We start from the raw sequence: 23,586 nt of genomic DNA on the forward strand, positions 1-23,586 counted from the left end.
TCATCACACACACACACATACTCAGATTCACTGCAAAATGCCGCACATACATACATATGTACATATTGCTAATATTCGACTTTCAATAGCAGCTAAATTCTTCGTTCATAAATCAAATTGGAAACGTGGGTGGATGCGTTGAATGCATTTTCTCGTAAATCATATATAACGACCCCCTTCGAGCTTTGTCACTGCGAACTGGGGCTTTAGACGTTTGCTGGGTCATGTCAAGATTAATTTCCGACAACGACAATAAGACAAAAGCCTTTTTCGTTACTATAATGAAATCGCGAGTCACCCATCTACCGCCCGCCACCCAAACCCCCTCGTGGAAGACAAAAAGCTTCCAAGGCGAGAATTCTCAGAAGCTTTCCAGGGGCTAATTCGCAATTTGTAAAAAGCTCGCAAATCTGCCTCGAGCAGTTTGGAGTAGTTGCGCTTAATTCAAAGGCGTTTTTAGACGAATCCAGTGAGTTTAATTAACTTTCATGAACATACACACTACAAAATTGCATACTTGGTAATTATTGTACCCATGATCCACGGATTGAATTATATGATTTAAGGTCTATTTCTATTATCCAGCACTGCACGTCAACAGCTAGACACAACAATGTACGGAAAAGACTACTTCTATTCATACTATACAGCACAGCCCGTTTTCGGCACGTTCAATATTGACACAATATGACGCTTCCGAAAATATCAATATACGCATGACAGCATTTTCATTAGTACGGGTACAACCACCACTATGACGTCACGCCATACGTGAATATTTCTTCAGTGGCCAAAGAAAATCGGTTCTGGTTGATACGTTTCGGAGACGTGTACTGCTGTTTAATGTCAATATGAATAGATCGTCTCGGTTGCTGCTGTTACGTACACATTAAGGAACATATGAATGTGACCAGGGCCGACGAGAGGAATCCCGGGCCCTAGGAAAAATAATTCCAGCCCCAATGACAAAGTAAAAAAAAAGATCTTTTAAATATATTTGATTATGCGAAAAATCTCAGAACTATTAAAAAAAATACCTATTGTTGGTTGCCATTTTTTAAATATTATACATATATAATAATATATATAACAATAAGAAAGTATGATTTATCATATATAACAATAAGAAAGTATGATTTCCGAAACGGGGCCCCTCGAGTAGTCAGGGCCCTGGAATTTTACCCAGACTCCCCCCCCCCCCCCCTCTTGTCGACCCTGAATGGGAGCATATAGATAAAATGTACTAAAGAATATTTTTCGCACTGCTGTTTACGTGCAGCTGCAAGCTTGATCTGTGGTGATATAAACGAACCTTAATATGTATGTATGTTTCAATATCGATGGTAGTCGTAGTATACAGTTGCTTAAAAACAATATGGGCATGTGTAAAATCAGAATGGCAGTATCGTCAATTTTCAAAGAGGATAAACATATCCAAAAATTCGCATTGAAATCAATAATCAAGGTGACGTCATACCGAGTCGCACGCGTGAGTGAGGCTGTGCGACAAAAACAGGGGGATTTTCATATATCTACATAAATACTTCAAAAGTTTATTTTTAGAACGGATTTTAATTTAAAAAAGGGTTTTCGGACAATTAACCGGTATGCTGGTATTGAGAATGATGAACGATTTTTGTTTAGAACTCTGAAAGACTAAAAATATAAAAACAATATCACGGAATCAGCAAAGGCGTGATGCTACATCTAAAGTTTGTAAGTCTCAACTAAAAAGTCGACCATTTCATTTACCGTATTTTCATTATGCCTGTACAAATCAATTAAGATTAAAAGCTTCAGTTTATAAATTCCACCCACTCGGTATAACAACGCAATTTCCAGTTTCGATTTTGAAACGCTTAGGGTATTATTCACTCAAACAAATTACGTTGGGTATTAGCGATAAGGGCGAAAATCGTGCACGTACATACACATAGATAGGTGCGTAACGAGCCAGCTGCGAAAAATCTCTATTTTCAGTGAGGTATTTGTGTCGATTTTCCGCAAAAAGCTCATAAGAGCGAAAACGGGGGCAATTTGACATAAGCCGTCTCTCGGCACCCTATTACCGACTTTATTTATTTACCCTCCGGGAGTGGTAACCTGACCCACTCGACTGAGGTCACTTAATTGACACGTCCGTTCTCTACATCTTCAATTTCTACCCACCCTCAAGTGAGGGTAAGGGAAATTGAAGTGGAAAGGGGGGGGGGGGGTTTGTGATTACATTTACAGCACTCGTTCTGCGCAGAGGTCGAACGCCAATATACGAGTAAACGTTGCACACCCAAGCGATGTGTCCACATTATTATGTAGTAAAAATATATAGAACGAAGAAAATCTCTGGAAAATTAGGGAACGAACCATCTACCCTAAGAAGATAAAAGATGACTAGAGAACCCTCTAACTAAGGGCTACCCATAAGACCCGCCCACACCGGGTGACTTGCGAGCAACTTGTTGGGTGATTTTTTTGCGCGACCACATCAAACGTATGCAGTCGTATGGAGCACACACCACATTGGGCAGCTCATTGATTGCACAAATCATAAAAACACCCGATCAGTGAGATCGGTTGCTGGTGTTCGGTCTGGTCACGGTGATTTTATTGCTGGAGTGAACAGCACGTTGTCTTGAGGGGTGCCACACTTGGTGATTAGTTGCCAGCGACTACATAGTGAATGACCAAACCGCAAAAAATAGCAAAGTTTCAAAACGATCAGAAGACTAAAAGATACCGAATCGATTGCGAATGGAAGTTATGAAGGGGCTTGTAAAAAACTATGAACACGTGTGACTGCATCGTCACATATTGCGAACTCTTTGAGGTATTAGTGAGCGGATTCTTGGCCAATTCTGGTTGCTCGAGTTGGGTGACCAAGAGTGACCACGAGCAATTACGCTGGAAATGGGAATTATAGCAACGCTGTAATGCGGTTTCCACAGGATTTCCCATTTTAAATAATTTCATGCGACACCTGGTGGGAATCTATTTAAAGATAGCTTTCGACTTTTAACACTTACGCTAAAACGTATAGTTTGTGTATGAACAAACCGGAGTGAACACATGGACTGTACTGTACATACGTATAAATACAAAATTAAATTAAAAAAAATGTACCCACGTTTTTTTTAAATTATATAAAAATTGATTCCTCTTCTAATAAAATATGTTTATTTATAATATGTACCTCATGTTGAATTTCATCAGTCTTTTTTTTTCATCATACTTGAATAAATAATTGATATTAAATGCTACAAATAATAAATTGAAATTAATAAAACTTATCACAATTAAATAAAAATTACATTTATATTTAAAAATATATATATATAATAATATGTATTTACAAATAAATGTAAACTCAAATACATTTGCAGAATTGTCAATCTTAAACTAATAATATTGGATGCCGTTACAAAATATGTACATATGTATGTATAATGACGCTATTTTTTCCAAAAATCTTTCAAGTTGGCTAGTTTCAGTTCTAATTGATGTAAATCATTCAATCTTTCAGGAGTTGATATTTCGCTGCCGAAACTGACATCAATTTCACAATCGACATTCTCCAAATTCTTCGATTTTGATGATCGGTCCGCTTGCTTAGGAGTCATAGCTTCTACATTTTCTTTATCGCTCATAGCTCTTATGTTTTTAACATTTTCGGACACGTTATCATCATCATCTACATCTTTGTTAACGTGGGGCACTTTGATATTCCATACTTTTTTCGGTGATACAAAGTTGCTATTGTTGATTTTCAATGTTAAAACATTCTTCGGACATTCTAATTGATCATCATTAGAATCGACAGGTGTGGTTTTGGACTGACCGGTGACAGTTTCGTCACAGCAATCAATTTTCAATAATGACATTGTATCTGATAATTTTGTCAACTGCTCCAATATATCTACAATACAATACACAAAACGGAAGTGACATAAATATTTAAACAAAACAACTGTATTTAAATTAAATGAATATAGACTTACCGGTAATGTGAAGATCTAAGCTCTGATTGAGCGATTCAATGGATCTATCTTGTGTTGATTTATTTATCGAAAAATTTAGAGACTTGGTTACAACTTCAATGTTCTTTTTACCAGAACCATTCATCTGATTGATCAACACTCGTCGACGCAAAGATGATTGTCGTCCTCGTAAACCTTTGGAATTATTATAAAATACACTGCTTCTTATTTTAGGACTTTCGTTCATCCAAATATCAGTACTTTTGGATTCGTTTTCTTTGGATATATTTGACAGTAGAAAGTTATCATTTATTCCATCCAATATTCCACTGGCTGAAATAAAATCTTTCAATACAATATTACGAGTTTCGTTACCAGCTCTTTTCAATCGTGCCATTATTGGTTCTAATGTAACGGAACACGAATTTTGATTATCCACTACATTGGACGGTTTTTTATATGTAGATCGTACAATTGTGGTTCTAGAAAATGTTACATTGCCCGTGTACATATTTTCAACGTTATTAGATGGCACTTTTGGAAGAGCCTTATTGGCTTTAGTAGTTTTAGCCGATGTTTTGAATTTATCGAAAATTTTGAAAATTCCTTTTGCTTTATTCTCCGACGTGCTTACAACTTTGTAGTTGTCTGTTTCTTTTTTACGTTGGATGTCTAAAGTGTACGATTGTTGAGGTGAATTCAAAATACTAGCTTCGTCGTCTTCAATAGTTTCATTAACCAATTCTTTTACAATTTTTGTAATCAAAGAATACAAAAGTTTAAGCCGTTTTATAACTCTGTATTCTTGATATTTTCTTTCTTTCGTCGGTTTTTCGATTTCTTGGACTTTATTTTTAACAATTGGTCCATTCGGTTTCATCAAAAATAAGTCTCCCACTACTTTACACTCTCTGACCACTATTGAAGAAGAAAATTACATTCATTTATGCTTTATCTACGCTCAGATACAAAAATAAAAATTTATACAATACCAGTTTTAACATTTTCAATAATAATTTTGAGATTTTCATTTTGATTAAACACTTGAGATTCATTGTCAAAGTATGCTTTAAAATAATCCAAGACACATTTTCCCAATCCTATGAGCGGTTGAGCTGATGACCACTTCAACGGTGACTCAGATTTTATGGAATTAATTTTTTCCTGAAATAATTCTACCACAAGCTGGAAATATAATTATAAATATTATAAATTTATGGGAAAAAAGAAAACATAAAAAAATTTTAACATGAATATTTTTACATCAATAAAAGCCACTGGATCCACAATCAAGAAAACGCAATTCCTTAAAACATCAATTTCTTGCATCCAATGATCAATGAGAAATTGTGCATGCAAGCTGTCGGGATTTGATAAGATTGTGGGAATTAAATGTGCATCCAATATTTCCAAACTTGCCAGACAACTTTTTAATTGCAACACTCCTATATAACAACAAAGTTATTAAATTAAACTTAAACATAATAATATGTACATGTATATAACTTTTTTAAATTATTTGTACAAACTTTGTTTATCTGCTGAACAAGAAACAGCAAATAAGCCAATTTGAGTTAGTTGCTCGCTGTGCATGTCGAAATCTTTCACACTGATGGATTTGTCAACTATTTCTGAATCTAACAATTCAAGAGCGTTTTTATCTGCCTGAAGACTTACTTCAATGCATTCTGCAGATGCGTGGACTATTTTATTGAGTGGTTTTATCGGATCGGTGAGACATTTTAATACGAGGCCGAGCACAGCTCTATTGATACACGCTTCTAGAGTGTGAATGGCATCTTTCAAAATATTTATAAACATTCTAACAGTAGGAAAATGGAGATTTTCTTTGATTTGTATATTTGAACACTCGGATTCATCACAGTCGTTGATAATTAGTTTTGAATCGAGAACAATTTCCATCATCAAACATTTAGACTCGCGTAAAATCTAAAAAAAATGGACGATTTATGTAATATGAATTAATTAATCATTTATTTCATAGACAAAAAGGCTTACAACATGACACCTAGCATTGATTATACGCTGATCAACAGAAAGACTATTAGTGCAAATATTCATCGCTGAAAATATCAATTCTCTTATAATTTTATGAAGACCTGACAGTCCCGATGAACACTATAAAATAAAATTAAAAAAAATATTAACAAGTCGATGCATTAAAAAAAGAATAATGTCTAACAAATAACTTTACCTCTTTCACCCATTGATTTCGTTTTAGAGTGTTTTTTGCATGATCTCTTATGTAATCGATGTCATCAACGAACAACTTTTCAATTATATCCAATAAATTCAACGAATCATCAACCCACGAAATAAACTCATCGTTTACAAATAGATTTAAATCCATGACGCTTTTAGTGAGCTTGGCATTTGGAGGATCGACACATTGATCAGCAAACGCATTATCTTCGATTTGATCTAATTTATCCAAACATAAAACCATACGATTTAAAACCCAACTCCTGCTATCCTAAAATAATAAAACACACAAACCGTTAAATATAAACCACCATAAAAAATACCAAAGTTCAAAATACACACCTCTAAAATACAGGAATTTTCAATTTCTCTTTTGAATATATCAGCCATAAGACAAGCACACTTCAATATTTGATCTTTGCATAAAGAATATAGTTCTATATTCTTTTCGTGTATTTCATCATCTGTGATGTTTTCATTGGCATTGCGATTTTCAAGTTTTTCAATCAATTTGTCCAATTTAGGTGATATATGTTCTAATATAGTATTCTAAAAATATATATATATTATCTATGAATAATAAAACATTCTGAACACGATTTAATTTTTTTTTTATGTTTATGTATGTATATAATTTTTATATTTATGTATGTATATAATTTTGTATATATAAACATAAAGAATGACTAAGTTGCACAATTGATCAAATTTCATTGAACTTTCAACAGAATGAATATTGATTAAATTTTGGTTATTATTATCCATATGTTTTCACAACTTTTTGAATACATTCTAATGCATTATTTATAAAATATAATATTACAATAAATTGAGGCAAGGCTGTTTGCGTGGGGGCAGACGCCCCAGCAAGCAGCTGCTCCATTATATGAGGTCTGTGATGAGATAACTAAACAGCAAACACGAACAAACACAAGCCGAAGCCACAAACTTCAAATTTGATCGAGACGTTAGCATCAGTGGCTACCTAGCATTGATGCTGTATACTTTTCGCCACCACACATTACACACGAAATTATTGTGCACCCATACGGTAAACGGACTACTAGTCATATGTGAACCGGTCACAGGATAACCATTCGCTCTAGATCGGTCACACGTCATCACCCGTCGCACTTAAACTGGTCACGAGAAAACTGGTCACACTCTAAAACTGTTCACAAGAAAACTGGTCACACCCAAAAATTGGTCACGAGAAAACTGGTCACACCCGAAAATTGGTCACGAGAAAACTGGTTACACCCAAAAGTTAAAAATTGGTCGCATGATAACTGATCACACAAAAAAATTATTCGCAAATACTTTTTATCTAAGAAAATTTTATTATTATCGACTAGACATATGAGGAAAGAAATCGTATGACGGAAATAGCTCGTATGTCCGTATCAACGTGCGAAACTAATATGTCTAGTCGATAATAATAAAAATTTCGTAAATAAAAAGTATTTGCGAATAATTTTTTTGTGTGACCAGTTATCATGTGACCAATTTTTAACTTTTGGGTGTAACCAGTTTTCTCGTGACCAATTTTCGGGTGTGACCAGTTTTCTCGTGACCAATTTTTGGGTGTGACCAGTTTTATACATATAAACTTGAAATGGATAGAAGTTTTAAGATGATATTTTATTGCCAAACCTTTTTTTCAATTGATTATTAAAAAAATCCTTTACATTTTCGCTAATCTTGGAAGTTTATAAGGGAAATGCTACAATTTTCGGTACTTATATAATTAATTATTAACGTTTGTCTTCAATCAGCTGATGTTTTGAATTTAATTTTATCATATGATTTTCTGTTAAGTTAGGCTTTTTCTTGGTAAATTAAAATAAATTTCACTTAATTGCTACGGCTTTAAACGCTATTTTTTTTCCATCAGTAAAACAAAAAAATTCGTTCATGGCCGAAAAGACTGGTAAGAACCCTAACCCAAGTGAAATGTCAATATGAAGTGAATTTTGCTATTTACGAACTTGTGCGTAAAAGTAAACGAGATACGAAAGAAAATAAAATATAATATGATTTCATATTTATTCACATTATAACAAATAAATCGCCGCATTGCTGTGTGATTTCTTGTGCTACGAATTTCGTTCGACGAGGTTAGAATCGAGTTCTGGCCAAGTTCCAAATCTCATTCAACCAAGCACAACGTATGACGTGTTAATACGTCACCTGTGACTAAATGAGATATTTTCCCAGTTTTATTTCGATATTCGAGGGCCTTATACCTATTATAAAATTTTAGACTGCTGTCAACGAACACGCAATGGAGATTCCATATATGAAAATTGCGATTTACGCGTTGACGTTCCTGGGATACGCGTGGACCGGAATGGGCTCTGGAATGCTACAAAATTTTAAAGACGCTATATTGGCAGCTGAGACAGTCTTCGGTGATGTGATGACAAACGTGGTAAAGGTAGCTGAAAAATTTCGAACTTTGCATGAAGTTTTCGATGCTGCTGTGGAAGAAAAATGTATATATCAATGCCCAGAAGGTATGTTGTTCAAACCTTCAAATCAATACATAGTAGAAAAAGATTTTAAATCCAGATTCATGTTTTTTTTTTTTTTTTTATAAAGATATACTTATATTTTCAAATAACTAACTTTCAGGCCAGAATCCTGTAAAAAATCGAAATCACGTCCCAAAATCTGATGGATGTGGATCGTTAGGTTTACAATTGGCATCAGAATATTTGCCGATTAGTCAAATGACAAATTGCTGTGATGTCCATGATACATGCTATGACACATGTAATTCGGGTAAAGAAGTTTGTGATATAAACTTCCAGAGATGTTTGTATACTTTCTGTGATACTTATAAGAATTCAGTGGCTGGTGAAACATTTGTTAAAGGTCAGTAAAAATATTGAATATACGTACATACTTTATATTCCATTAAATTTTTGTCTATTCTATCAGAAAATCTTTTTCATTGTCTTATTCCTTAGGATGTAAAACGGCGTCTAAACTCTTATTTACCAGTACACTCACTCTCGGTTGTAAATCTTATCTTGATGCCCAACAGAAAGCCTGCTATTGTCCGCCTGCTAAGAATAAATATAAGAAATATACACCTGGACATGGAGAACTTTAATATACTATTGAAATGATATTATATAATTATGCTCGATGATGTACATATATAAACTTTTGTAATGCTCTCTCATGTTCAGATCTCATATATAAATACATCATTAAGTGAAAAATAATCCTGTGACGTTTTACAAGCAATTAAATATTATTTTTCTACTATCCAAACATAATAATATTATAGTTAAATGTTAATTTTGCATGGTCAATACATTATTTAATATTTATTGTGAATGTTCCCTTTCAATTCAATATTGTTGTATATTTTTCATGAATTTAATTTGAAAATGAACTGAATATAAAATTAATTATTTATGTATTTATTAAAAAAATGTATGTGATAAAAATTAGATGTGTATGTATATAATACAAGGTGTAGTAAAAAATATGGTGAATAAAGGTCTATTTATATTATCCAGCACTGCACGGAAAATACCACTTTTATTCATACAATGCAGCAGCGCACGTTTATACTTGTTTTGGCCAAGTGCAGGGCAAATTGCCATTTTTATACATTACAGAGAGCGACGATACGGCTCAACATTGCTTGCGTCGTATTGTTGAATCAATATTGACACAATATGACGCTTCCGATAATATTCATATGCGCATGCGCACTTTCGTCAGCACGGGTGCACTCGCCACTGTGACGTCACGTCATGCATGTATATTTTCAATGGCCAAAGAAAATCGGTTTTGCTTGATACGTTTCAGTGACATGTACTGCTGCATAATATGAACAGACCGTGTTGTTTGCTGCTGATACGTATACATTATGAAACATAAATATGTCCATATAAAATGTACTAAAGAATATCTTTCGTACTGCTGTTTATGTGCAGTTGCCGGTCAGTGCTGTGCTAGTATAAACGGACCTTAATAGCTAGTCATTCGAAATGGATAGCACTTTTTCTTGCCGTATATATGTACACATTTATTTCAGCAGTTCTGATTTTATTGAAAGTTGCCTTAATCTTTTGACTTTCATCAGGACTGCTTGGATTTTTACATTGTGTACATATCCGCTGTATTTTTTACAAACTTTTTATTAACTTCATTTAATAATACTGCAGCTATAGAAACTAATGAACGAAATTATTTAAAAGTGTAAGAATCAGTCAAGAACATACAAAACTATTTTGTTTTCCAGACGTTTATGTTATTTATTTAAAAAAACAATGTTCACTATGAATTATGTATGATTATGAAATAACTATTAAAAAGAAACTCAATGAAATTTTATAAATAAATGTATTTAATTTTAAATAACGCTACAATCACCAGCAGAAGCGGCAATACCAATTCATTAAATATATTGAAAAACTTACACATTAATTTTAATCATATATTACTAATTGGGTTGCTCTCCTTGCACACTCTCACTATTAGTTATGTTGAATCGTACATGAAAAAATATCATTATAAATATATATATACGAATATAAAATGCTCTGTGTGAACAAATATAATCGGAATGACAAAATATAATGAATATATATATGATCGCTAGAATCTTAATAAAAAATTGAATTTAAATAATCTCGTTACGCATAATAAACGGTATCTTTATGAGGCCCCACACAGAAAACACATTGAAGCGATGATAATTTAAGGAGTATTTCTACGTAAGAAGTTGTTTAATTTCTTGCTTTTCGGCCGCGTCCATATAAGACATTCCATCGGGTGTTACTCCAGTCTTTGACGCACCCTTGAAAATTAAATTCAATATAGTAAATAGCTCATTAACACTGCAATATATAAAAAAAAAAAATACTAGCCAAACTTACATTTTTTAAGAGTATTTGTACACAGTCTGTATGCCCTTCCCAAATAGCAGCCAACAAAACTGAGATTCCATGCTTGTCTACGACCTATAATAATAAACAAATAATATATTATGTACGGTTTATATTTAAATACTAAAACCAATATTGTGTATGGTTGTTGCTATGGTATTACATTCGGATTGGCGCCTTTGTCGAGAAGATATGTTAAAACATCTTTTTGTCCATAATCAGCTGCATAGTGAAGGGGAACTCTGCCATCGATAGCTTCATTGACATTTATTTTCTATAAAAAGATTATACAGATTATAACATTATTTTATCAAAACTGTGGTTTATATTATATTAATAAATATTTGATGATTTATGTAGATATTATTCAACATTTACATAATTAAGGCATCTTAAGTTTGACAATGAATAGTATTTCCACCGGGGACGCGACAATTGGTGCAAGTCCAAAAGGTTCAACGACAAAATGTACCCAAAAATTAGTGCACTGACAAAATGTCAGTGCACTAATTTTGCGACAAAATGTCCACGGAAATAATGTATACGATAGAAAGTAAATTATTCATTTGAAATAAAGAAAATTTTGGAGACGGTTGAGAAGCCCTGACATATAAACTAATTCAATGCAATCTGCAGTTCATACGCTTAAAAAGTATTTTTTTTTTCGTATAAATATTGGATACGGCTAAGAATCCCTAACATTTAAACTAATTCAATGACATCCTAAAATGATATTCAATGACATTCGTTTGAAATGTAATTGTTCAATTTAAATAAGAATATGTTGGTGCGGTTGAGAACACCTGTAATTTATACTAATTTAATAACATCCGCGATCTATACGATAAAAAGTTACTTTTTCCATTAAAATAGGAAAATTTAGGATTTTTGAACATTTTGTCACTTGAACATTATTTCCGTGGACATTTTGTCAGTGCACTAATTTTCGGGTACATTTTGTCGTTGAACCTTTTGGACTTGCACCAATTGTCGTGTAACCATTTCCACCATCGTATCCCAGATCTATACAGTAGTGGATGAGAAAACATACGTTTCTGTAAAGTTTGATCAATAATGGCTAAATTTTGTAAAAATATGATATTTCTTTTACTCGGTTTGAAATTTTTTTTCAGACTGTTTTTATATAAAAAAAAGTACAATAAAGTTTTTATTTATTTTGCCTTTTAGCATTATGTTATTATTGTATCATAAGTAATGAGTGAAATACAAACTTTGAAGAAATTATCTAATAAATATGTTATCAAAACCATGATAATGTACTGATTATCACCAAATAAAATCTATATCTTGAAAGAAATAGATTATAATAGCTTTATGTATACACTCTTGGTTCAAAACCAATATTCATAAGATTCTTAATGATTTAAGTAATGTAGAGTACACGTGACTCAAACAAATTATTTATTTTTCTGTGAACATTTCAAATATACATATTTAACAGATAATGAAATAGCAACGAAACTAGTAGTTTCTAAACAAAGAACAATAAAAATAACAAATAAATATATGTATAGGAAACATTGATCATAGAATTATCTGGAATGTAAATGTATCTACATATATTGTGTAGTATTATATGTACCAACACCAATTGTGCAGTTTTAAATTATATGTCCAACACGCATTGTTTTATGAGTTAAAAAATTACCAATTAGAACAGTCGTAAGTGAATAAAATGAGTTAAAAAGTAGCGTCACTGAACGTTTTGGTTTGGTTTGTTTAACGAGATAGACTTAACAGATTTCTCTATTAGATATTTGCACAAGTTACATATGATTGTAATTGAGCGATTACCAGATAATAAGATGGTCAGATAAGTGTACGTTAAGACCAGGCGAGCAACGGCTCGCGGAAAGCGACGGTTGACACCTGTCAGTGAAATGTCACCCGCGAAAGCGCTGACATATGACATGTGTTAAGTGACTAGTCATCGCCTCATAGCGGTTTACAGTTTCATGATTTAGATCGATGGGTGATCGAGCAAAACGTGTATAAGAGGTTCGAGGAGCTCGACGGCCATGGCTCGCGCTAGTGAAGAGTGAATGTAAGGGGGAGAGAGCGGTCTCACCTGGACGTCCACGATGGATCGCACTTCGTCGATGTCTCCGTTCTTGATTCCCCACACGAGCTGACTCATAGTGGCTGCCGTTCGTTCGTTCTCGATTGTATGGTTCGCCACTCCCAGTTTCGACCGGTTGACCGGTTGTTCTATACGGCTTTTGCCCAATACTAATTCGCTACCGATGCTAAAATGCCCGGCTATTCGGCCACACCGGCCGCTAGTAGTCAGTCACTCGCCCACACAACACACCCGGAACGACAACTGTGCAACGTTTTACTTCATCTAGTTGCCACCTTTGCATTCTACGAAATTTATTTTACATTCTATAAATCTAAATATACTTTTTGCATTTTATAAATGTAAAAACATCCCACTGGTATAACTAAAAACTTGAGGTTCAAAAAATAAAATCAACAATGGTCTTTTCTCATCTAAATTTTAAATTGAAATGTAAAATTTTTGTCATTGTACAAATATATATAAAAACGGACGCGATGTATGTGTTTGTGATGGACGCGTGGAGACACAGCCAATCAGAGTCAAGTGGTTGAAGAGACGCGGGGAAGTGGGGGGGGGGGGGGGGTGGATCGTTTGCAGTGGCGGCTCGTCTATATAGGCTGCGAGGCTACAGCCATCCCAGTATAGTACAAATGCATGCTATTTTTGCCGTCCATATGGGCTGCAGTGCTGCAGCCTCCCAGTATAGTACATATGCATGCTATTTTTGTCTGCATATGATCACCGGTATGGTCAACGAGCTATTACATCTCGATTAATCTCTGCAGTCCCCCCCCCCCTTTATGAATTTTCACGAGTCGCCACTGATCGTTTGACATGTGCGACGTCAGGCCGAGCGACGGGAGCGTACACACTACACAAATGCACACGTTCACGAAAACACACACGCATTCATTCAACATTTCGAACGGGTGAGCTTGTAATGCGCGCACTTAACTTTTTGCGATTATACGTGCGCGCGCACGCCTATAAATTATCTTATATTATATTTATATAATATATAGCATATAACTTTATTTTAATTCGTGTGGCAATTCCTTTCCGAAACCACCCATTGAAATCACCGGCACAACACTAGTTCACGAGAACGTGCCAACTCTCAGTAACAGATCTGTAATTTCATGATAGATGGAATTTTCGGATACCAGATGTTTCGTGATATGTGGGAGATCGCTTTGTAAAGAATAATCCCCGATTCTCAAATGACGTCCCTGGATTTGAACTTACAACATATCTACTGGTAAAAAAAATTACCCTAGTGGTGTACTGCGGCTACGCATTAACTTTTGACTAAACCCTTTTTTATATTTTGATTTTTTTTTATTAATGAATACATACATGAAACCAGTAAAATGCATCCCCTGGGCGTAACGGGTTCGTTAAATATCGGTTCTCTCTTCAATTTGATATATGAGAAAAAGACAAAGAAACGCTGTGACTCAAATCTATATACAATAGATGTTAGTGAATCATTCTCGTTAGTAATTCAATATTCACATACATCATTTAGTAAATAATAAATCAAAAAGGCATAACTCTTCAATGGACGACTTTAATGTTTCCTTTACTTTGTTCAAGTCTATTGTGTATTTTGGCAAGTAAAATTTTCGATGTGTATCAGAGAAAAATAAGAAGGGGCTAGTAAAAAGAAGAACTTCGATAACAATGAACTGTCACTATTGAGCGGCAGTTACGCATCAAAGGAGGTAAGCATGGCTGGTTCCTTGATTGTTATGGTGTGTTTTTAATGGAGTATAGCGCTTGCGATACGGTTCGTTTACCTGTGAATTATTACAAATTGCTGGATTAAATTTCCAGCTAAAAATTCAAAATTTTACGAAAAATGACAAGAAGCGGGTAAGTGAGCTTGCCGAAACATTTTCGTGCTCTTTTAAACTTTATGTTTTTAAGGTTAGCTGTCACGTATTTTGAATGTCAATTTTGGAAAGAACGCTATTACATGAAACTATAGTAAGCGATTGTATGATGATGAAATACAATAAATTCTCGCTATCCATGCAGGCTAGGTTCCTGATAAGTTGCGCGTATATCGAACCGCGAATAACTAGACTAGAGGGGCCATATAAAATAATAGGTTCGTTGGCTTCCACGACCGATTAACTTGTACAAAATGAATATAAAAATATGAATACATACAAAATTAACACTGGAATAAATATGTAGGTTAATATAATACGATTCAAAATGGATACAACGTAAAATGTGCAAATAAACAAATCAAAACAATCACCGTAAACGCCATATAACCAGTGATTACTGTAATTAATTTATGATTAGATTAAGATTTTAGAAACTATACATATATTTGTTATGTTTATGTAATATTTCAGCCGCGAAAGGGAAAGTAGACGACGATCTCACAGTAAATCTGTGAGTCCTGATCGTAAGAGACGACGCTCTCGCAGTAGAGAGAGACCTTCAAAGTCATCAAAGCACAGACGTAGCCGAAGTAGAGAACGTGAGAGTAAAAGAGAGAAACGATCTCATAGTAGGGAGAGGAAATCGTATGTTTAGTTTCTGTTTAATGTTTTTGTTATACTATTATATTTTACAATTACTTTTATTTTTATTAAAATTTAAGGGATTTAAAAAGAGAGAGTGATAAAAGATCGAGCTCTTCGAGATTATCCAGACGAAAGTCCAAAGAATCAGATCGACCCAAAGAGAAAGAACGTTCACGTTCTAAAGAAAAACACGTCAAAGAAGATGATGCTGAATTTGATCCAGGAAATGTGGACAAGGTATATAATTTTTATTTTTAAATTGAATAAAAATAATGATCTTGTTAAAACGAAAAAAAAAATATTTTAGGAAGAGGAACAAAAGCAACTTGAAGCAGAGATGCAAAAACGCCGGGATAGAATTGAGAGATGGCGCGTTGAACGTAAAAGGCGGGAATTGGAAGCGACGAAACGTGAAGTACAAAAAGGCAGCCTGACGGCTAATATTCAAGTTCCGACTCTTAAAAAGTGGTCATTAGAAGATGATTCTGGAGATGAAGGTGAACTTTCTACATTGATTTTTAATAATTATAATATTCTAACACTTCTCAAATCTAATTTTTTGACGATTTTAGGAGAAGAAGCAGTAAGTATTAGTACAGCCGAAGATACCAGTCAACCACAACATGTAACAAAAGAAGAAGAGGAAGAAGAAGAAATTGATCCTTTAGATGCATTTATGTTGGAAGTGCAACAGGTATGTTTTTTAATTTGCATAAATATTTTATTGAATATCCTTTTACTGGGTGACCGTAAGAAAGGCGAAAATGTTCGTTTACCATGCATACATATGAAAAACGATTAGTATATATATCAGTGGCGTGCGGTAAAACTCTCTCTCCCCCCCCGTCGTACATCCTCACTTAATTTGCTCGAGCAGGATACAACAGGATCAAGAGGAACAGGCTTTTCCTCCTGTATCCTACGCACGCACATTAAACAAGGCTGTATGACAAAAAAAAAGAGATAATTTCACCGCATGCCACTGATATATATTATATATACATAGTACCGTTTACCATGCACCCTTTTTTTTTTTGATCTTTCGACTTAAGATCTTTCAATTTTCGATCTTTGCCTTCCGATATTTGTTTTTCCGACCTTTTCACTTTCGGTGCCGTGAGGTAGACTCCCTTTTACTATATAATTACATGTTTATTTTAGGAAGTACGTAAAGTAAATAAACTGGATCAAGCTAGAGGTATCATTGATGGTACCAAGGGACAGCCGATAACCAATACTGGAGTTGTAATACTATCAGGATCTGCCAAACAAACCCAAGAAAAGAAAAATAAAGGTTTTGTGCTTTCTTATAACTTAGAATCAACACAAATTTAATAAAACAATATTAATGTTTTGATTTTTGTTTAAGGTGAATTAATTGAACAGAATCAGGATGGTCTTGAATATTCATCGGAAGAGGAGACCGAAGATATTAAAGACACTGCTGCACATCTCGCATCAAGGTTAAAGAAAGATCTTGCAAAAGTTGATCATGCCTCTTTGAACTACATACCCTTTACTAAGAAATTTTATACTGAGGTATTATGTACATATGTATTAATTTTGTTTATTTTGATTAAATTTTTACAATGTTCTATAACAATTATGTAACAATTATAAGGTACCTGAGATAGGTCGAATGACCTCCGTAGAAGTAGAAGCTTATAGGGTGGAATTGGAAGGCATTGGAGTTCGAGGTAAAGGTTGTCCGAAACCAATTAGAGAATGGGCTCAATGTGGTATTAGTAAGAAAGAACTAGATATCCTTAAAAAATTAGGATTTGAAAAGCCTACACCAATTCAGGCACAAGCCATTCCAGCCATCATGTCCGGAAGGTATTTTTTATTTAGAAAACTTAATACATTTTATAGCATTTGGAGCATTTTTATCTTAACTCATTATGGACCTCCAGAATTTTCCGAAAACTTTATGAGAGTGCTTATTTTTCGCAATGTATGTTACGGTAAAAATAATAGGTTTTGTAAATTAAATATAACTCCTAAACCTTTTAAACAATTAAATTGAAAATTGGAATACAGATTTTTTACTATTGTTTTCAACCAGACGCTGCAGAACCGCCATAAAAAATACAAAAAATCACATTTGTATACATTTACAACTTGTGAATATAATTTAAATAAGAATGATTAGATATTTGACATAATCATTATTAATGAGTATGTCAAATATATCTAAATACAAGTTGTAAATGCAATTTTTTTGTAATTTTTCTGGGGGTGCTGCAGCACCGCAGTTCCTATGCACGAGCCGCGCCTGTTTTCAACCATATAAATTATCAGATCAGTGTTTCTCAAACTGCAGTGATTGCTGCATTAAATTTTTTATAAAATGTGTATATATTTCCTCTTAATAAACCATACTCTTATAGATCATTGTGCTATTCATTTTAATGCAGGATTAAATTTGAGAAGTATGCTACGCTGGAAAAAACTAGTCAATTTTGATATCTTTGGATTTGTTCTGAATATTTTTATTTTGAAATATTATCGATAAATTCCTTTGAAAAAAAGTCAAGCTTTAAATCATAGAAATAATTTTTTTTTAAATTTATTTATCGATATTTTTCATTAAGATTCTGGGTATGATATCTATGAATAGAAGTTTGACACCAAATCTTAAAAATAATAAAATTGTATGGAGTTTGGAGGATATAGTATATGTAATTAAGGCCCATAGTGAGTTAATAAGTTTTGAAAAAATGAGTAAACAAATACATAAGTCTAATATACATATGTACATATGTAGGTAAGACTAATAAAATAAATTTAAATTTACCGTATTCCATAAAAAATGAAATATAGATTAAAAAGTATATAAAAATCATTTTAGGGCAAACTTAAAATTATGATGTTAAAATTTTGCTCCGTCTGATTTTGTCAATTCTATTTTAGGGATCTGATTGGTATCGCAAAAACAGGTTCTGGGAAAACTATGGCCTTTATGTTGCCTATGTTCCGTCACATTTTAGATCAACCGCCTCTGGGAGAAACTGATGGACCAATCGCACTTATTATGACTCCCACACGCGAGTTGTGTATGCAGATTGGACGAGATATCAAACGATTCTGCAAAGCTCTCATGTTGCACGTCGTATGCGTCTATGGTGGAACCGGAATATCAGAACAGGCAAATTATTCATGCTATTTTAAATTAGTTTTATACTTATGCTCGCTTTATGAATGAATAATACTGAACATGTATTCTGAACTAACGTTTTAAATGTTTTTTACAGATAGCTGAATTGAAACGTGGAGCTGAAATTATTGTGTGCACTCCTGGAAGAATGATTGATATGCTTGCTGCTAACTCGGGACGAGTGACTAATTTGAGGAGAGTTACTTATATAGTACTTGACGAAGCTGATAGAATGTTTGATATAGGCTTTGAACCTCAAGTAATACATTGCTTTATTCATTTGCTTGTTTATTTTTGAATTGTATTTAATTTTTCTGTTTTATTGTAAATAGGTGATGCGTATTATTGAAAATATCAGACCAGACAGACAAACTGTGATGTTCAGTGCAACATTCCCTCGTCAAATGGAAGCCTTGGCTAGAAGAATACTACAAAAACCTATTGAAGTTCAGGTGACTAAAAATAAATATACGATTGTATGTACCGATACATATTTAATGTAAGTTGTATTCTAATTATGTATTTCCATATAAAAGGTTGGTGGTAGAAGTGTAGTTTGTAAAGAAGTTGAACAACATGTTGCTATATTGGAAGATGAAGCAAAGTTTTTCAAACTCTTAGAACTTCTCGGCTTGTATCAAGAGCATGGTAATATAATTGTTTTTGTGGATAAACAAGAAAATGCAGATATACTATTAAAAGAATTGATGAAGGCGTCTTATAATTGTATGAGTTTACACGGAGGTAATTTTCGAAGCTTTTATTTTAATTATTGAATAATAAGAGGCTTATAAAAAATATATTGTATTATATAATGTGTATGAATTTACTTTTTTTTGTCCATTATTAGGTATTGATCAATTTGATCGAGATTCAACAATTATAGATTTCAAAGCTGGTAAAGTGAAACTATTAGTAGCCACTTCAGTTGCTGCTAGAGGTTTAGATGTCAAACAATTGGTTCTAGTTATTAATTATGATTGCCCTAATCATTATGAAGATTATGTTCATAGGTATGTACGAGTATGCACTTTTTTATTGATATTTGATATTTAATGCGTGTAGGATATATGTATGTTACAGTTGATTGAAGTGTATCTTCCAGTTGTAATATATTTTGACTAGTTAGAATATATTTCGTCTAAACCTGGTAAGTTGATTCATATGGCGAATTACATTCCAACTGGTCAAAATATATTACAACCGAAAATACAGTTCAACTATATGTTGGTATAAGAAATGTCGAAACTCAAATGTTATATTGCAACTGGTGCACATTGTTGTAAGTGTATTTGCGCTTGTAGAGCTTTAATTTACTAATTGAATTGTATTCGAATATGAATTACCTAAAACGCCAGTTGGAATGTATTACAACTGAAAATACACTTCGACTGTAACATATATAATTCATTGTCTTTTATATATTCTTTTGATAAACTGTATGTATAATAAAAATAAGTGACCTTTGCTCTACATATATTAACAATATTGAAAAAGTTTATTTTTATCATCAGTGAAACTTTGTGATTTATATTTTTGTAGTATAATATTTTGCTATACGAAATTTAAGGTGTGGAAGAACTGGGCGAGCCGGTAATAAAGGATTTGCTTGGACTTTCCTCACTCCAGAACAAGGCAGATCGGCCGGTGATGTGATAAGAGCATTTGAAATGGCCGGAGAAGAACCACCTGCTGATCTTAGACAACTTTGGGAAGCATATAAAACTAAACAAGAACAAGAAGGAAAGAAAGTTCACACTGGAGGAGGATTTAGTGGAAAAGGTAGATATAATTTTTTTTTTTTTAATTTGACACTACATTTATATTTTTTATCAAATTATATTTAAATTTAGGTTTCAAATTTGACGAGTCTGAAGCAATGGCAGCCAATGAACGTAAAAAGTTCCAAAAAGCTGCTTTAGGCTTACAGGACTCTGACGATGAAGATGTAGAAGGTGATCTTGACCAACATATCGAAACTATGTTTGCTGCTAAAAAAATCGTGAAAGAAGTTAAGGTATTTATTACAATTTATAAAATTACAAATATTTGTATTTGTTTTATAATTGCTGTAATGTAAAATTTGTATCACAGGTTGCTGGTATTACTCCTGCTGTTGGTGGGGCTACAGCTGCAGCCGGTGGTGGTGTAAAACTGGAATTAGCTAAAAAGCTCGCCTCTCGTATTCATCTTCAACGTAATTTGGGCTCGGAACATAAAGGAGCCACTCAACAAGCAGCCGAAGCTATTCTTAAAGGAGCATCTCAAACGCACACATACATTACGGTTCGTATTCATTTCAGCATTGATTGTTTAAATTATCGATTGTTTAATAATTTATTTATATCATTGTGGTGCAGGCTAAAACAGTTGCTGAGCAGTTGGCTGCAAAGCTTAACACTCGTCTTAATTATCAACCGCGTGACGAAGGAGGCTCGGCTGGAGCTGGATCTATTGGCTCATCGGGGGTGGATGGTATAGTGGGTGGATCGGGAGCTGCTCCTGGAACTGAGGAAACGTTCAGGAAGTACGAGCAGGAGTTGGAGATTAATGACTTCCCACAACAAGCGAGATGGCGTGTTACGAGCAAGGTAAATATTAAATATTAAGTAAACACCCAATTGCAAACTGTTGTCAACATGTTATGTTTGAATTTTGGTGTTTATTTTTAACTAATTTTGTGTGAAAAATAAATGGTTGATAACTGCACGTATTGCTTGACAATGAACTTCTTAACTTATCACTGTCATAAAAAAATGACATTTGACCTTTAATTGAGTTGGTAACATAATTTTTTATTCAATTATCTTCACCTATTACATTTTTACAATTTAATGTGTGTAATTCTATATGTATATGTACATTATTGAAATTTAAAACAACTGTATATGTATGTTATATAAATAATTGTTGTTTTTTTTTTGCTTTGTAGGAAGCGTTGGCTCTTATTAGTGAATATTCTGAAGCTGGTATCACAGTTCGTGGGACATATGTCCCTCCAGGAAAGAGTCCTCCCGAGGGTGAAAGGAAACTATATCTTGCTATTGAAAGTTCTCAAGAATTAGCCGTCACCAAGGCGAAATTGGAAATAACTAGACTTATCAAAGAAGAACTTTTAGATTTACAATCGTCGGCTCATCATTCAATAAACAAAGCACGCTACAAAGTTGTGTGAATTTAAATAAAAAACATATTTTACTTATAAATGTTATTTTCAATTGATTGAATTCCCTTAATGAGTATGTACATTTGTTTAGAAGTAAATTAAAAAAAATAAATAATACAAATTATGATTTTCATCTTTTTCTAATATATAAAAAATACCGTTTTATGTATTTGTATATACATATGTAATTGATAACGTATTTTTATATCAAACCACTACAAATACACTTCCATGTAAGATGAATTGAATTATAATAAATTCAGAAGGTTATCATTTATTGCACTTTCAATAGTTTTAACCTTTTGATTGTCGAGTCGTTGCTGTGTGTATCTATGTATTTTTTTACAGAGAACGTATATAGAAATTTATATAAATAATTTGTGAATAAATAGTTTCAAGTGTACTTATTTTTGTAATTGAATCATCGATAATTATAATTTGAATAGATGAATTAAATGTCTATAGTACATATATGAAAATTAATCAATGACTGCTTATGTCTGGTCTGTTAGTAATATGCTACCATTCTATGTCGAGAAGTGCTGCCCTTCAGGTTCCACCAGGTCGCGAAACAAATTTGCTCACTCTTAAATTACACTGAGCGAATTAATTGCTTAGGAATCGCTAAAATCAAATGTTTACACATTGAGAAAGTGCAAAGAAAGATCATCATATATATTATACTTACGGGTACATAAAGGTCTACTCCGTTCGATAGATCCTCGTTTGACTGAAACGGACTTTCTAAATTTCTCGTCTGCTTAAACAGGAGTTTGTATATACAATATATATATACAAAAATGTTTTGTTTTTTTTTTTGCAATAATGTAGTATCTTTAATATACGAGAAACATTGCCATCATTCATAGATTTTTATGCTATTAACACCTCTTGAAAATATTCTTACTATATTTCTTTTACTGTGCTAAACATTTTTGTTTACATGTTTTTATACCTAATACAAAGCAGACGAAGAATTTAGAAAATCCGTTTCTGGTGTACTGCTTATATACATATATGATAACGTATTTATGGCTGCTATTCTTGAGGCAATTATAAACTAGGGTCCCAAGTAAAAACGCACTAGTGTTAAGTATACCTAGGGAAACATATCTAATTGCTTCTTGGTTTGGTGAACAATTTTCAAGCTCTTACATAATTTAGTTTTAATGTTCCCAGCCACCTAGATATACTAGATGCGTGGCACGTAACAATACCATGGTCTCCTATGGCACGTAATAACACCAAGGGTGCAGACACACAGAATCGTACGCGGTACGTGTTTTTTTTAGATAGTTTTGCACGTGTAAAAAAAGCTAGCACGCTTGATATATGTCGGGTCAAAATCCCCCCTGGAGTGTTTTCGGTTTTGACATGGGAAAACGGTGATACTCATATTTGAAGAAATGTAGAAGAAACTTATCGAAATAATAAGATCGTACTAATTAATAATGACCTGAAGGAACGCCCTTCCCAACTGGAAGCCATGAGGACATGCACGGTGTACGATTCAGTGTGTTTTCGCCCTAA

The 23,586-nt window shown here is 33.4% G+C and overlaps 4 protein-coding genes across 6 annotated transcripts; 2 read left to right on the forward strand and 2 right to left on the reverse strand.

Moving 5' to 3' along the window:
- Positions 1-3,420: 3,420 nt before the first annotated feature.
- On the reverse strand, positions 3,421-7,176 carry LOC143916760 (uncharacterized). The gene is made up of 9 exons (XM_077438003.1): positions 7,021-7,176; positions 6,540-6,746; positions 6,190-6,468; positions 5,994-6,113; positions 5,504-5,924; positions 5,238-5,419; positions 4,967-5,159; positions 3,996-4,892; positions 3,421-3,913 (listed from the first exon to the last, which is right to left on the reverse strand). The coding sequence occupies exons 1-9, from the start codon at positions 7,078-7,080 to the stop codon at positions 3,450-3,452; spliced, it is 2,823 nt and encodes a 940-aa protein (XP_077294129.1). The 5' UTR covers positions 7,081-7,176; the 3' UTR covers positions 3,421-3,449.
- A 937-nt stretch (positions 7,177-8,113) lies between these two features.
- Positions 8,114-10,636, forward strand: GXIVsPLA2 (phospholipase A2 group XII). Of its 2 annotated transcripts, none has more exons than XM_077437538.1 (4): positions 8,114-8,314; positions 8,461-8,713; positions 8,832-9,074; positions 9,170-10,636. In XM_077437538.1, the coding sequence occupies exons 2-4, from the start codon at positions 8,482-8,484 to the stop codon at positions 9,313-9,315; spliced, it is 621 nt and encodes a 206-aa protein (XP_077293664.1). In that variant the 5' UTR covers positions 8,114-8,314; positions 8,461-8,481; the 3' UTR covers positions 9,316-10,636. The 2 variants fall into 2 exon arrangements, with proteins under 2 accessions (XP_077293664.1, XP_077293665.1); XM_077437539.1 differs by having other exon boundaries at positions 8,115-8,365.
- Positions 10,458-13,470, reverse strand: LOC143916435 (myotrophin). The gene is made up of 4 exons (XM_077437541.1): positions 13,197-13,470; positions 11,271-11,381; positions 11,099-11,182; positions 10,458-11,019 (listed from the first exon to the last, which is right to left on the reverse strand). The coding sequence occupies exons 1-4, from the start codon at positions 13,263-13,265 to the stop codon at positions 10,933-10,935; spliced, it is 351 nt and encodes a 116-aa protein (XP_077293667.1). The 5' UTR covers positions 13,266-13,470; the 3' UTR covers positions 10,458-10,932.
- Positions 13,471-14,916: 1,446 nt separating this feature from the next.
- Prp5 (pre-mRNA processing factor 5) lies at positions 14,917-23,557 on the forward strand. 2 transcript variants are annotated; one of them, XM_077437668.1, is made up of 19 exons: positions 14,935-15,303; positions 15,393-15,487; positions 15,560-15,733; positions 15,811-15,970; positions 16,041-16,230; positions 16,306-16,427; positions 16,895-17,027; positions 17,103-17,272; positions 17,355-17,569; positions 18,647-18,881; positions 18,988-19,149; positions 19,223-19,342; positions 19,427-19,634; positions 19,741-19,903; positions 20,461-20,672; positions 20,744-20,907; positions 20,985-21,176; positions 21,251-21,481; positions 21,823-23,557. In XM_077437668.1, exons 5-19 carry the CDS (start codon positions 16,071-16,073, stop codon positions 22,063-22,065), a joined length of 2,730 nt encoding a protein of 909 aa, XP_077293794.1. In that variant the 5' UTR covers positions 14,935-15,303; positions 15,393-15,487; positions 15,560-15,733; positions 15,811-15,970; positions 16,041-16,070; the 3' UTR covers positions 22,066-23,557. The 2 variants fall into 2 exon arrangements, with proteins under 2 accessions (XP_077293793.1, XP_077293794.1); XM_077437667.1 differs by lacking the exon at positions 15,393-15,487 and having other exon boundaries at positions 14,917-15,065.
- Positions 23,558-23,586: the final 29 nt, after the last annotated feature.

This window comes from Arctopsyche grandis, chromosome 9 (assembly GCF_051622035.1).
Source record: "Arctopsyche grandis isolate Sample6627 chromosome 9, ASM5162203v2, whole genome shotgun sequence".
In the NCBI taxonomy this organism is placed as follows: domain Eukaryota; kingdom Metazoa; phylum Arthropoda; class Insecta; order Trichoptera; family Hydropsychidae; genus Arctopsyche; species Arctopsyche grandis.

Coding starts and splice junctions, on each gene's coding strand:
- LOC143916760 (XM_077438003.1), bottom strand. CDS start 7,080: ATGGAGCAGCTGCTTGCTGGGGCGTCTGCCCCCACGCAAACAGCCTTG. Junction 5,925..5,993: donor TCAATGCTAGGTGTCATGTT/GTAAGCCTTTTT, acceptor CATTTTTTTTAG/ATTTTACGCGAGTCTAAATG. Junction 4,893..4,966: donor TATTGAAAATGTTAAAACTG/GTATTGTATAAA, acceptor CTTCTTCAATAG/TGGTCAGAGAGTGTAAAGTA.
- GXIVsPLA2 (XM_077437538.1), top strand. CDS start 8,482: ATGGAGATTCCATATATGAAAATTGCGATTTACGCGTTGACGTTCCTG. Junction 8,714..8,831: donor TATATATCAATGCCCAGAAG/GTATGTTGTTCA, acceptor ACTAACTTTCAG/GCCAGAATCCTGTAAAAAAT. Junction 9,075..9,169: donor TGGTGAAACATTTGTTAAAG/GTCAGTAAAAAT, acceptor CTTATTCCTTAG/GATGTAAAACGGCGTCTAAA.
- LOC143916435 (XM_077437541.1), bottom strand. CDS start 13,265: ATGAGTCAGCTCGTGTGGGGAATCAAGAACGGAGACATCGACGAAGTG. Junction 11,382..13,196: donor GATCCATCGTGGACGTCCAG/GTGAGACCGCTC, acceptor ATCTTTTTATAG/AAAATAAATGTCAATGAAGC. Junction 11,020..11,098: donor TACAAATACTCTTAAAAAAT/GTAAGTTTGGCT, acceptor TTAATTTTCAAG/GGTGCGTCAAAGACTGGAGT.
- Prp5 (XM_077437667.1), top strand. Junction 17,570..18,646: donor CCAGCCATCATGTCCGGAAG/GTATTTTTTATT, acceptor ATTCTATTTTAG/GGATCTGATTGGTATCGCAA. Junction 20,673..20,743: donor AGGAGGATTTAGTGGAAAAG/GTAGATATAATT, acceptor ATTTAAATTTAG/GTTTCAAATTTGACGAGTCT.